Source organism: Etheostoma cragini, chromosome 2 (assembly GCF_013103735.1).
Source record: "Etheostoma cragini isolate CJK2018 chromosome 2, CSU_Ecrag_1.0, whole genome shotgun sequence".
Taxonomy (NCBI): domain Eukaryota; kingdom Metazoa; phylum Chordata; class Actinopteri; order Perciformes; family Percidae; genus Etheostoma; species Etheostoma cragini.
In genome coordinates this window covers 29,703,270-29,715,376 of record NC_048408.1, presented here as the reverse complement: position 1 = coordinate 29,715,376, position 12,107 = coordinate 29,703,270, and the positions used below count along the sequence as shown (strand labels likewise).

At 43.0% G+C, this 12,107-nt stretch overlaps 1 protein-coding gene across 1 annotated transcript in view; it reads right to left on the bottom strand.

Annotated features, from left to right (window-relative positions):
- usp34 (ubiquitin specific peptidase 34) overlaps positions 1–12,107 on the bottom strand; it is an 81,641-nt gene that overhangs the window by 28,682 nt on the left and 40,852 nt on the right. Inside the window, 11 exon segments of the mRNA XM_034884239.1 lie at positions 641–804; positions 4,295–4,599; positions 5,817–5,872; positions 6,881–6,985; positions 7,981–8,133; positions 9,775–9,899; positions 10,314–10,354; positions 10,435–10,517; positions 10,610–10,810; positions 11,445–11,531; positions 11,859–11,942. Coding sequence (XP_034740130.1) covers positions 641–804; positions 4,295–4,599; positions 5,817–5,872; positions 6,881–6,985; positions 7,981–8,133; positions 9,775–9,899; positions 10,314–10,354; positions 10,435–10,517; positions 10,610–10,810; positions 11,445–11,531; positions 11,859–11,942 — 1,404 coding nt within the window.

Below are 12,107 nucleotides of genomic sequence, written 5' to 3'. Positions count from 1 at the left end.
CACACACACACACACACACACACACACACACACACACACACACACACACACACACACACACACACACACAGATAACAGACACATCGTATGAAAATCCACACTCGCTTTCCAGTTCAACCCTCGTGTTGTCCTCGGGTCAAATTTACCCGTTGTCCTATATCAATGTTCTTTTTAATTCCCCAAAATAACATGATTGATTCCACCCAACGCTCTTTGCCAAGTACAAATCTCTACTTTCATTAATTTTGGGGCGTCTTATTCAATTTTATAGCATTGTAAAACAAATGGAAGTGTTTTTGAAATAGTATTGAGTAAAAGTTGACATATTCCAGTCTGTGATTATCATCAACATCCATTCCTTTAATTTTAGTCTCAATAATTCCTAATTTCTGCTTTTCTAACTCAAACATTAGGTATAATTTCCTATAGATGAGGTTTATTGACTATAAATACCAAAAATAACTGTAAAACTAAAGTTAATAAGTCAGTGTGAAGTGATGAACATTGAAAAAAGCGTCAAAAGTGTTGAAAAAAAAAGGGACAAAAACATGAGAAAAAGTGTTGATTTTCAATTTTGACAGGAAGACAACACAAGGGTTAAATGATGCTCTGCCCTTTTTTTCGTCTTGCAGGTACAGACCTTGGCAGTGAAGACTGCCTGGCGGGCCTCGGGGATCATGTAGAGCTGCTGGATGGTGGAAGCCAGGTAACAGGTCGCTCCCAGGTTAGTCAGACCCACGAAGCGGCACTCGGCCCGGACGTCGTCGTGGGGCCAGTAGTCCCACTTGTACGGGGCGTGAGAGGCTACAGGAAGAAGTTCAGAAGGAGGTTTTTAATGTCTGTAGGCCATGGCTTTTCTGGTATTTTCAGAAAACAAATGTCCCTGTAAAACCCCTCGATAATTCTGAAGGACAAACCATCTATAAATGAGTGAATTGATATAATCTATAATATATATATGTTATGGAAAGAATTACTTTCAAACTACGGAACCAAGCTGATATTTTTGAAGAGAACTGGTCAAAATGGTTGAGCTATGTGTCATCTGTAAGACCGGATTTCATATAAATCATCAACATAAGGTTGAAAGTCTTTTAATAAGAAATGTCTTTTCCCTATCCATGTGCAGTATCTTTATAATTTTACTTTGTGCTTGGGTTCAGCTGCTGTTTTACTTGGTGCTCCTCCCCTCATCATGTTGAATCCTAAATCAAGAACCCCCCCCCCCCCCCCCCCCTGTTTTTCCCCTCTATCTTCATACAGCATCTTTATATTTTCTCTATGCATGATGCATTTATGGCAACTGCTGTTCGACTTGACGCACAGATCCTCCCCGTCACGTCATGTTATGTTGTATGTTCCGTGCCCAGAAGGCACATGCTATATGTTTATGTTAAAAGAAAGCCAATAAAAAGTAAATAAATAAAAAAACACATCAATAATTCTAACATTAACTCGTAAAAAGTGTCATGTAAAAGGGGTTCGTCTGCACAGATCATGGATGTATAATAAGGCCTGGATACATCATTTGAGGCGAAGGCCGGTTCAGTCAGAGTAGCAGTTAGAGCCATCATGGAGCCGCTTCTTCATTGTCCCATAGAGCCGGCCCATTAGAGACCTCTGCCGGCCGAGAAGGCTACTTCGGGTTTAGCTCTCTGGCTAATATAAATGGAGATTTAATCATTTAAACGTGTGGCTCTTCTACACTTTCCAAGTGTCAATGGACTGAATAGATCAAATTCTGTAAGCAAAACGAGTCATTTGTCAGGGGTTGTAATGCTAAAAAAAACAATGTATCCACTGACAACATGGCATCATGACTTTGTGTAAATATACACGCCAACTTTCTTAAGCCAAGTGTTATCTGTACACATTTTGTGATATTTGTGTGTATGTCTAGGCTGTCTGTGCTACACAGAGCGTAAATATACACGCCACTTGGCATGTTATTAGGAGAAGAAAGCTACTGCTGGGTTTAGGAAACGTGACACGCAGGACACGATCCCTGGTCTCCTTTTCTTACACCCAACTGGTTCTTCTTTTCCTAAACTTAACCGTAGCTTTCTTCTCGCGATAACACAGCAAGTGGCTGGTTGAGTTTAGGAAACGTGACACACGGGAGATCATCCCCGGTCACCTGGGTGAAAGTTCCCCCCCGACCAACCTCCTTACGCAAATTTTTGCAGTTTAAAACTAATCCCTACGGCGTAAATTTACACACAATGGCAAGGTAACGTAAGTCAATGGAGGCCAAACCGCGTTGATAAACACACTAAAAAGCGAGAATGCGTCTTGATAACACGCCAATAATGGCATAAAAATTGGCGTGTCATACATTCGCCATTTCACGAGATCAGTCTGCCACTGATTATAGACGTCTCGTTGAATAGGGAAAGGTATTTTTGGACCCGAGCGCATCACGCGAGGGAGGGAGATGTAATGTCACCGTTTGGCCGCCCAGTGTTTAATTTGCTTCCATGCCCGCCGCACTTTGAGATATATCACCAACTCTGCAGCTCTAATGAGACTTTTGGCTCATTGTTGCAGTATTTCCTTGATGTTGTCCCAGTGTCTCCAGCATTGATCCCACCAGAGGGACAACGTCTCTCAGAGACGGACTGGGTTCTCTGTAGCAAAGCTCAAATTGAGTCAGATCATCGTCCCGGAGGACTTCTGACACAGAGTGTAGCCTGCGGACGGGTTTCCTACTTTAACAATCAAGGGAACATCCGACTCTGTTAGACAGGAACACGACGGTGGCTCTGTGTCAGCTGGGTGTGCACATTGTAAATGTTTGCTAAGCTGGAGTTATGGTGTTGTGTGGTATATCAAAATATCTGCATTAATTATCAGTAATAGCATTTGGATGCAGTATTTGGGTTTCTGAATGCATGGTTGAATGTTGAAAACACTACCGGTCAAAGGTTTGGGGTCACTTAGAAATTCCCATTGCAGTCCCTAATAGAATAGCAGCTGAGAGATGTTATTTTAACGAGGGCAGCAGGTTTTAGATTCCATTATGTGCTTATATATCTGCAAAAAGGGTTCTCCAATGTTTCCTCAGTTAGTTTTTTAAATGATATCAGATTAGTGAACAGAATGAGGCTTTGGAGCATTGGACGAATGGTTGCTAATAATGGGTAATGTAGATATTGCATTAAAGATCAAAACCCATCTGTTCCAGCTTGCTTATTTGTAAATACACTTTTCCATTAATTTTTGATTTGTTTTGTTATATTTTGTTTTGTTTTTGTTTGTTTTGTTATAACTGCTTACACTTTTCTGTTCCCTGTATCTGTCTTTTATTGTCCGTAAAGCAACCTTGAGTGCTCAGAAAGGCGCTGTTAAATAAAATGTATTATTATTATTTCCCAAAATCCTTAGCATAGGTTAAAGGTCTCATGGCCTTTACGGCCGCAGATGAGAGAAGAAACTACAAAATGTTCACATTTAACAAGCTGGAATCTGAGAATCATTACCGTTCTTCCATAAAATAATGACTCAGTCCGATTCATCGCTTATCAGAACAGCTGATTAGTAATATAACTGTTGACGACTAGTCGATTCATCTTTGCAGCCCTACTTAGTCATTTAAAAACTATAAAAATAAGTTTAAAAAGTATTTTAAATGGCCGAGGTTAGGCATTCCGGCGTAGTTGTATGTTATATGTGTTCAAACACTGTGTGCGAGTTGTCATATAGATTATACATTTAAACCAAAAGGCAAAAGCACTATTTCAACATGAATGAAGACATGTTGGTCATGCATTAAGTTGTTTTGCAATACTCCTTTTCTCTAAGATAAGGTGGTCTGGTACATTCCATTATAATCCAGCTTCTCCTAAATGTGTTGGAAGTAGAATTGATTGTTAGGGATGCTTCCTGAGTCTGGTTCCAGTCCCTCTTTAACAGTCCACTGATCTTTTGCTCTGCAAGTCCTGAACTGAGGGTCATAAACTTTCAGTCACATTCCAACTGAAAAGATAACGAAAAAGCACACAAACACATCACATCATAGTGACCTGGAGACCCCCCCTTTAGTGGATACAGCCAAAGAGCCGGATAAATTTGGGGGAGAGCTGGGTTAGTTTGACTCTGCATTTGTCTCTAGAATATTCTACGTAATAAAAAGGATTCACACATCAACATCTGAGATTCTGACAACTAACTGACTGAACCCTGAGACCGGAGCAGCATTTAGCTCCAACACTAGCTTTCAGTTTCCTTGAGAGAGAAAGGTCTGCTCTGCAAATGTAGTAACAAATCAAAAAAGTGAAGTGGCCGTCGTCCTCACCTTGCATGTGCTGCGACATGACCCAGTTGTGGAGCAGCCGGTAGTTCTCCACGGAGCCCTTCACCGTCTCCACCAGCAGGTCGTAGGCGGCGGCGCGGGCGGCGTGGGACTTGCATTTGGGCTGAGCGCGGTCGGCCAGGCTGGGCAGGAGGAAGAGCAGGTTGTGGACGTCGCGCAGGAACTCCTGCCCCTCGCGGGAGAACTTGAAGGGCGGCTTGTGTTTGAGGACGCTGGTGGCGAGACGCAGGAGGCCCGTCAGCCCGTCGTCCTCGATCGCGCCGTCCTGCTGGTCGAGGATCTCCCGGCTGGAGGAGAGGGGAACACCGGAGGTCACGGCAGGGTCGGTGTTACATTTCCAGACTGAACAACACGCTCTACACTTCACCTCAAGTCTTACGGCTGATTTAGGCTTCTGTGAAGGCTCCACGCACAGCGTTCACTGTAGCCTAAGTAAATGGCCTGAAATTTAGACTTGTGCGTTGGTGTGACCATCGATCTCTTCAAGAGAACAGCAGGGCCGGCAGAGTCCCCCCTGTTCTTCCAAACCATGGTGGGAAATCTGTAGCAGGAAAGGTCAACCCTCTCCCCGATTTCATGTTGTTTATGGAGAAGGAGAACCCGGAAAACAGTAGAAGAAAATGCTACCGCTACTAAGCCACAGCTGAGCGACGTGCGTTGCTGCAACGTGCATTTATATTTTTTGTGAGGTGCACATCAGGCTCCGTCGTGGGGTCGGAGTCTTCAAGCATCTACGTACATTAGCCACGACATTGATATAATGCAGAAGCATAAATCTGCCTTTATTCAGAATGTGTCCCAGTGTCTCCAGCATCGATCCCACCAGAGGGACAATGTCTCACAGAGACAGACTGGATTCTCTGTAGCAAAGCTCAAATTGAGTCAGATCATCGTCCCGGAGGACTTCTGACACAGAGTGTAGCCTGCAGATGAGTTCCCTGGGAACCTTCTTTTATGACAATTAGATTAACTACGACTGGGCAATGTATCAAGATAAATCGATATCATGATATGAGACTAGCTATCATCTTAGAGTTGGGATATCGTAACTTCGTGATATGACATTCAGTAATCGTCTTTTCCTGGTTTTACAGGCAGCGTAACCAAGTGATGTCATTTTCTGAACTTTCTAGACTGTAATCACGGTTCTATTGTGAGCTTTTACCCACATAGTCATTATATCCACACTACTGATGATTATTTACCCCAATATTTTGTAAAAGCACCTATTTTCAACCCTACAATATTGCCGCAAAATCGAAATGTAGGTATTTGGTCAAGAATATCGTGAAAATTGATTTTCCATTTTCCGCCCTAAGATAGAGTAATAGAGAGTTTTACTAAATCATGATACAACCTTAAATCAACGCAAAAGATGGGTTATACGTCAAGTTTTATGAACTCGTTGTGGATTCAAATGCCACCAATATAAATTAAATACAATACAAATCTGCAGGCTATGAGCCCAGTTCCAACCGGGTGGATATCAACTTGAGTGTCTGACCTCCTGATGCAGTCGGCGAGGTGGCGGGCCAGAGCGTCCAGGTCCAGCAGGGTGGTCTGCATGGCGCCGGCCAGCGACAGAGAGGGAGAGACCTTCTGTGAGTTCAAACAGACCAACACTAGCAACAGCTCAATGAAAAAAACATTGCAACAATACTACTGAATGTTAAACAAACTGTAGGGATAGACCGACCATCGTATCTGTGTTTTATTTGCTTGATAAGAGATAAAGTTAATGAACTTAAAAGTGTTCTACTTTGGCTCAGCTACAGCTCTGCGTCTGTCCCTCGGCTTCGGTTTCACTCACCACTAAGTCTGGTTTAAAGCGCTCATATTCTGCTTATTTTCAGGTTCATAATTTTATTTAGAGGTTGTACCAGAATAGGTTTTGTTTTCAAAAAACACCCTATTTTTGTTGTACTGCACATTGCTGCAGCTCCTCTTTTCACCCTGTGTGATGAGCTCTCTGTTTTAGCTCCAGAGTGAGACATCTCACTTCTAGTCCATCTTTGTTGGGAGTTGCACATGTGCAGTACCTACATAAGCACTACACTACACTAGCCAGTCAGAAGCAGAGTATGAGGGCCCTGACAGTACCTAGGTAAGGACTACTAGCCAGTCAGAAGCAGAGTATGAGGGTCCTGACAGTACCTAGGTAAGGACTACTAGCCAGTCAGAAACAGAGCATGAGGGCGTGCGACGCTAGCAGCCAGTTTTCACTTTGTAAACCTATAACATGCACCAAAAAGATATATAACACAATAAAGGAACCAAAAAGCCTAATATGAGCACTTTAATGCCCCCTCCCCCCCTTCAACACTATCTGATAATCTCTTACTAGAGACTAAGTTGAAAGTTGCTAATTCATTGAAAAATTGCTTAAAGCATTTAAACAAAGTTTTGTTAAACTTTCATTTTTACTTTAAATGAATATCAGTTTCAAGTATCAGTTATCGGTTTCATTAACTACTAAAAATCAGCATTGGCCCTGTAAAATCTGTATCTGTCGACCCTTAATAAAATGTCAACAGACAGATCAGGATGATCGTCAGTACGGTTTCCCACCTGGCTGGCGTCTTTAACGTGAATGTTGTCGATGAGTTTACAGAGCAGCCAGAAGTATTCCTTACAGCCCGTCCGCAACAGAGGCTCCTCTTCGTAGTCCTCCACCTGCAGAACACACGAGACCACCAAACCCCGTTACTCACAGCAAATACCACAATCACAAGTACCAAAGTCACACTGAGTGTGATCATCTCTGACACTTCTGCAGGTAAACACCCGGCACAGTGGTGTCGGCCGTGATGTTACTTAAAGGTCCCATGACATGGTGCTCTTTAGATGCTTTTATATAGACCTTAGTGGTCCCTAATACTGTATCTGAAGTCTCTTTTATATGGACCTTAGTGGTCCCTAATACTGTATCTGAAGTCTCTTTTATATAGACCTTAGTGGTCCCCTAATACTGTATCTGAAGTCTCTTTTATATAGACCTTAGTGGTCCCCTAATACTGTATCTGAAGTCTCTTTTATGTAGACCTTAGTGGTCCCCTAAAACTGTATCTGAAGTCTCTTTTCTATAGACCTTAGTGGTCCCCTAATGGACCAGAGTCTGGTAGGACCAGGCTAATGGACCAGAGTCTGGTAGGACCAGGCTAATGGACCAGAGTCTGGTAGGACCAGGCTAATGTACCAGAGTCTGGTAGGAACAGATATTCTATGCATTAAAAAGGCTTTAGGCCCCCCTACATGTTATTGTAGACCCAGTTTAATACACAACTTAATTTTATACAATATACTTAGTAGGGGGTCCCTGCTCTGTGTCTCTTTCAGTTAAGGGGTCCTTGGCATAAAGAACGTCAAAGACCCCTAGTTTATAAGAAAGGAACTCAACAGGGCACCGTCATTCAGAGTGTGTCCCAGTGTCTCCGGCATTAATCCCACCAGAGGGACAATGTCTCACAGAGACAGACTGGATTCTCTGTAGCAAAGCTCAAATTGAGTCAGATCATCGTCCCGGAGGACTTCTGACACAGAGTGTAGCCTGCAGATGAGTTCCTTGTGAACTCTTCGTCATAGGGTGTGTGAGCCCGAGTGTTTCTGAGTGTGTGAGTGTGTGTTTCCGAGTGTGTGAGTGTGTGTTTCCGAGTGTGTGTGACACCCACCCTGAGTGGTTTGAGCGCCTGTGCGTCAGGCAGGAACTTGAGGAGCGTGGAGGCGGCGAGCAGCAGGAAGGACCTGTTGATGGACTCTCCGCCCTCCAAACCAGAGAGAGAGAGCTTGTAGAGGCCGTTGCACGCCTCGTGTCTCACAGCCGGCTGAAAACAGCGACAGCAACACGTCAACAAAATGAAATAAATATGTAATAAAACTTCTACAATTGATTTTCTAAATTCTAAACCGCGGCTCAGAAGTCCACCTGCTGCATGTTGTTGCGTAACTTAGGTTGGGTTCATACCGGTTCAGATCACATGAAAGTTATATACTTCATTGATTTAAACGAAAACATTTTGCTTATTTACTTTCTTGCAATTCCAGCTGTGATAAAATCAATATCACATAGAGGAGACAGATATGAGATTTGTCTGATCTGCGTGAAACTGAGCCAGGTAGCTAAGCCGTTAACAATCCAAAAGGTAAGAAAATCCACCTTTCAGCACCTCTGAAGCTCCTTGACAAACATGTTTCATCTAATTCCTTTAAAAAGGTCCCATATGGTGCTCATTTTACAGTTCATGTATGTATTTGGGGTTTCCACTAGAACAGATGTACAGTACATGATTTAACGTCCCAAAAAAACCACATTATTTCTCTCATACCGGTTGTCTAAATAAACCTTCACCGTCTGTCTGAAATGCTCTATTTTAGCGCCTGTCGCTTTAAGAACCTCTTCCTGAAAAAGCCCAGTCCGCTCTGATTGGTCAGAGATTCCGCGTCTTTGAGATCTGCACTGCCAGCTGTTTGCAGCACTTTCTACCTAAATATAGCATTAGGGGTGTGCAAAAAGAATAAATAAAATAATATATATATAAAAAAATGTATTCATGAATCTGAATTGATGTTATGCAAGCTGTACCATTTCAAAATTGCTTCATAGACATCTTTTTTATATCGTTTCGTAATAGTATGTATACTATCACACATCACATTATGAATCCTTTTTTTTTTTTTTATTGATTTTGAATCCAATCGTGAGGCTAAAAATCGATGTCTAACTGTGAGATTTTCTAAATCACGCCCCCCCCATGTAGCACGGTCGTGGTATCCCAACGTTACAGAAGTCAGGACGGCACGTAGAATAAAAAGGAATAGTAAATACAGGCAGTGTGCATTTCTCTGTAAATTGACCTTTTTGATCCTTTTAAAGTATTTATACAGTCCTTGGAGGACAAATGCAAAGTCATAACATATCCAGTTGTCTCCTACAAGGAGATCACACTGAGGACAGATACAGAAGTCACATACTCTGAGAGGCATTGGAGATCTTATTATGAATAATTAATATGAAAATCATCGGTTAAATGTAATTTTCACTTACACACCTCAACCCACTTTATAATAAACATTGAAGGGCGCCTGGGTAGCACATCTGGTAGAGCAGGTGCGCATATATAGAGGTCTAATCCTCGACACAGCGGCTGCAGGTCCGACTCCGCCCTGCGGCCCTGTGCTGCATGTCAGCCCCCCTCTCTACCCTTTCATGTTTTCAGCTGTCCTATATTAATAAAAGGCCTAAAATGCCCCCCAAAAAAATCTCACCTTTAACAAAATGGGACCTTTAAGTAAATAAAGTCAACTTTTGTGTGTTTCACTTTTTGTATGGAAACAAATGAGCTATGACGCGTTGATATGTGAGCTGTTGAGGTGCTGATAGGTTGATTTAGTTAATTAATTTCCCTGGTAAAATTCATTGTTAACTTGTGAGGAGGCTGTGAGCTGCGGACGGTGGACTGGCTCACCTCGGGCACCAGCAGGGTGAGCTTCTTCAGCCAGTCGTGGAGGTGGTCGCTGTCGGCCAGACTGGACTTCACCGTGGAGGAGCAGTGGGCCCAGCTCACCAGGAGCCACATGGAGTAGTGGGTCACTGGAGGAAATAATTTAAATAAACCTCACCTGTCATGTCACATGTCACAACATTTTATTTTCTAATTCTGGTCTATTTTTGTTGTTTTCATTTGAATTATTGTGGGGTGAGAGACAATGTCTCTTTATCCTTTCTGCATGCTTTAGTTTAAATTCTTCCTTTCAGAATGTTATAGTGTGTAAATATAAACCCTCATTTTTTCTTCCTTTGTTTTTGTTTCTCCTTGTTTGTTACTATTGTGTATTTTTGGTCTTCTTTTATCCTGCCAAATGGACTGCAGATGGAAATAAGCCCTCGGGCTACAATCTGGCATCTTTATGTGCACCGCTTTACATGTTCATCAATGTGAATTGTGCTAAATATTATTAAAAAATAAAACATGTTTATGGAAATCACTCTTTTATAAGTTCTTACCTTCATAACGGGACCGGTGGTCCGACTGAGCCTTTAGAACTCTGTAGAATAATAAAAAAAAGATATATATATATGTGTGAATTATCTTTAGTATTACCACCAGAACATTTGTGGTACTCACCTGTGTGCGAGGTTGTCGTAGGTGTAGGCCACGTTGATCAGACGCTGGATGAGGACGGTACCCTGAACGAGGCTGAGGAACACCTGCAGACCGACAGACAGATCAGCTGATCATTGCATCCCAGAGCGATTATTGCACCGTTATCTATTTTTTTTCCAGCTGGTGGAACATTTACCTCCGTCAGCCGAGGGATGTGCAGGCCTTTGCCGTGCTCCACCGTGGACTTGCGGGATTTGCCCGGCCACGCCCGCTTGCGCTGGCTGTCGGCGAGGCCGGACCAGGAGAAGACGTCGTGGTAGGCCAGGTCCAAGTCTGCGGGGTCCACCGCAAACTGGCAGACCAACTTCAGCAGGCAGGCCAGGCAGTCCAGCAGCCACTGCAGGGGAGAAGAATACAAAGCAAAATGAAAACCACACACAACGAGCTGTGAAACTCCGACAGATGCATCTTAGTTTGAAACCCGACCAATCAACTTTACTCCCTCACTCCAGCTACACAAAACTACAAGGTGGAGGCTGGGGGTGTGCACTTTGCTTGTTTGAAAGCCATGATGTCTCTCTCTCATGGGCGGGCCAAATTCTCTAGGCAGGCAAAGCAGAGAAATGGGAGGTAACGTGGCCCCTTATGACCTCATAAGGGGCTCGGTTTACACATAACGCCATTTCTAGCAATTGGAGGACCATAGGCAGGCTGAGGGACGCATATGCATGTTAATGTTAAAAAAAACTCATAGAGTGACATTTACATGCCATGGGACCTTAAAAAGAAAAAGACACTTTATGAGCCATTCATTTGTAGGAGGGTTGCGCATATCTCACGTAAAAGATATAAATAGAAGAGTGTCCAGGGTGCATACACACACCCCTTACACAAAGCTCTCATGCAGTTTCAAGGATTATAGTGGAAGTGTAGTGATGGTGTAGCAAAGCAAAGTAGTCGGCCCGTCGGAACGTTTTTTTTTCTTCAGAGACCCTGAAATTTTCACTCAAAAGGGACGTAGCGTCTCTCACCACAGTCCAGGACTCCTGGTCTTTGGGCTCCAGAATGCCTGAGTTAAAGATCTCCAGGAGGAGCTGCAGGCCTCCAGAAGAAACAAACTGGAGGGCAGAGAGAAAAAGACTGAATCGAACAGTAATCGTTTAAAATAGACTGTTTTTATTTCCTAAAAAAAACGCAGATTGTAGTTTGTATATTCAATTTTATTTATAGTATCAAATCATAGCGTCAGTTATCTCATGACACTTTACAGATAGAGTAAGTCTAAACCATACTCTAATATACAAAGACCCAACAATTCCAGTAATTCCCCCAAGAGCGAGCATTTAGCGCGACAATGGCGAGGAAAAACTCTTTTAGGTTAGAGAAACCTGGGACAGACCCAGGCCCGTATTGTGTTGTTTTTATTGTCACAGCGGTGCAGTTACCTTGCAGCTCCAGGTGTTCTTGCTGTTTTCTATCTGATCCTCACTGGAGTCATCAGAGTCTGGATACAGATCACTGTAGCTGCCCTGGAAACACACAGAAACACAGACAAACACACAGAGACAGACACATGGATACACAAACAAACAAACACACACAGAGACAGACACAAGGATACAGAAACACACACACACACACACACACACACACACACACACACACACACACACACACAGAGACACACACACAGT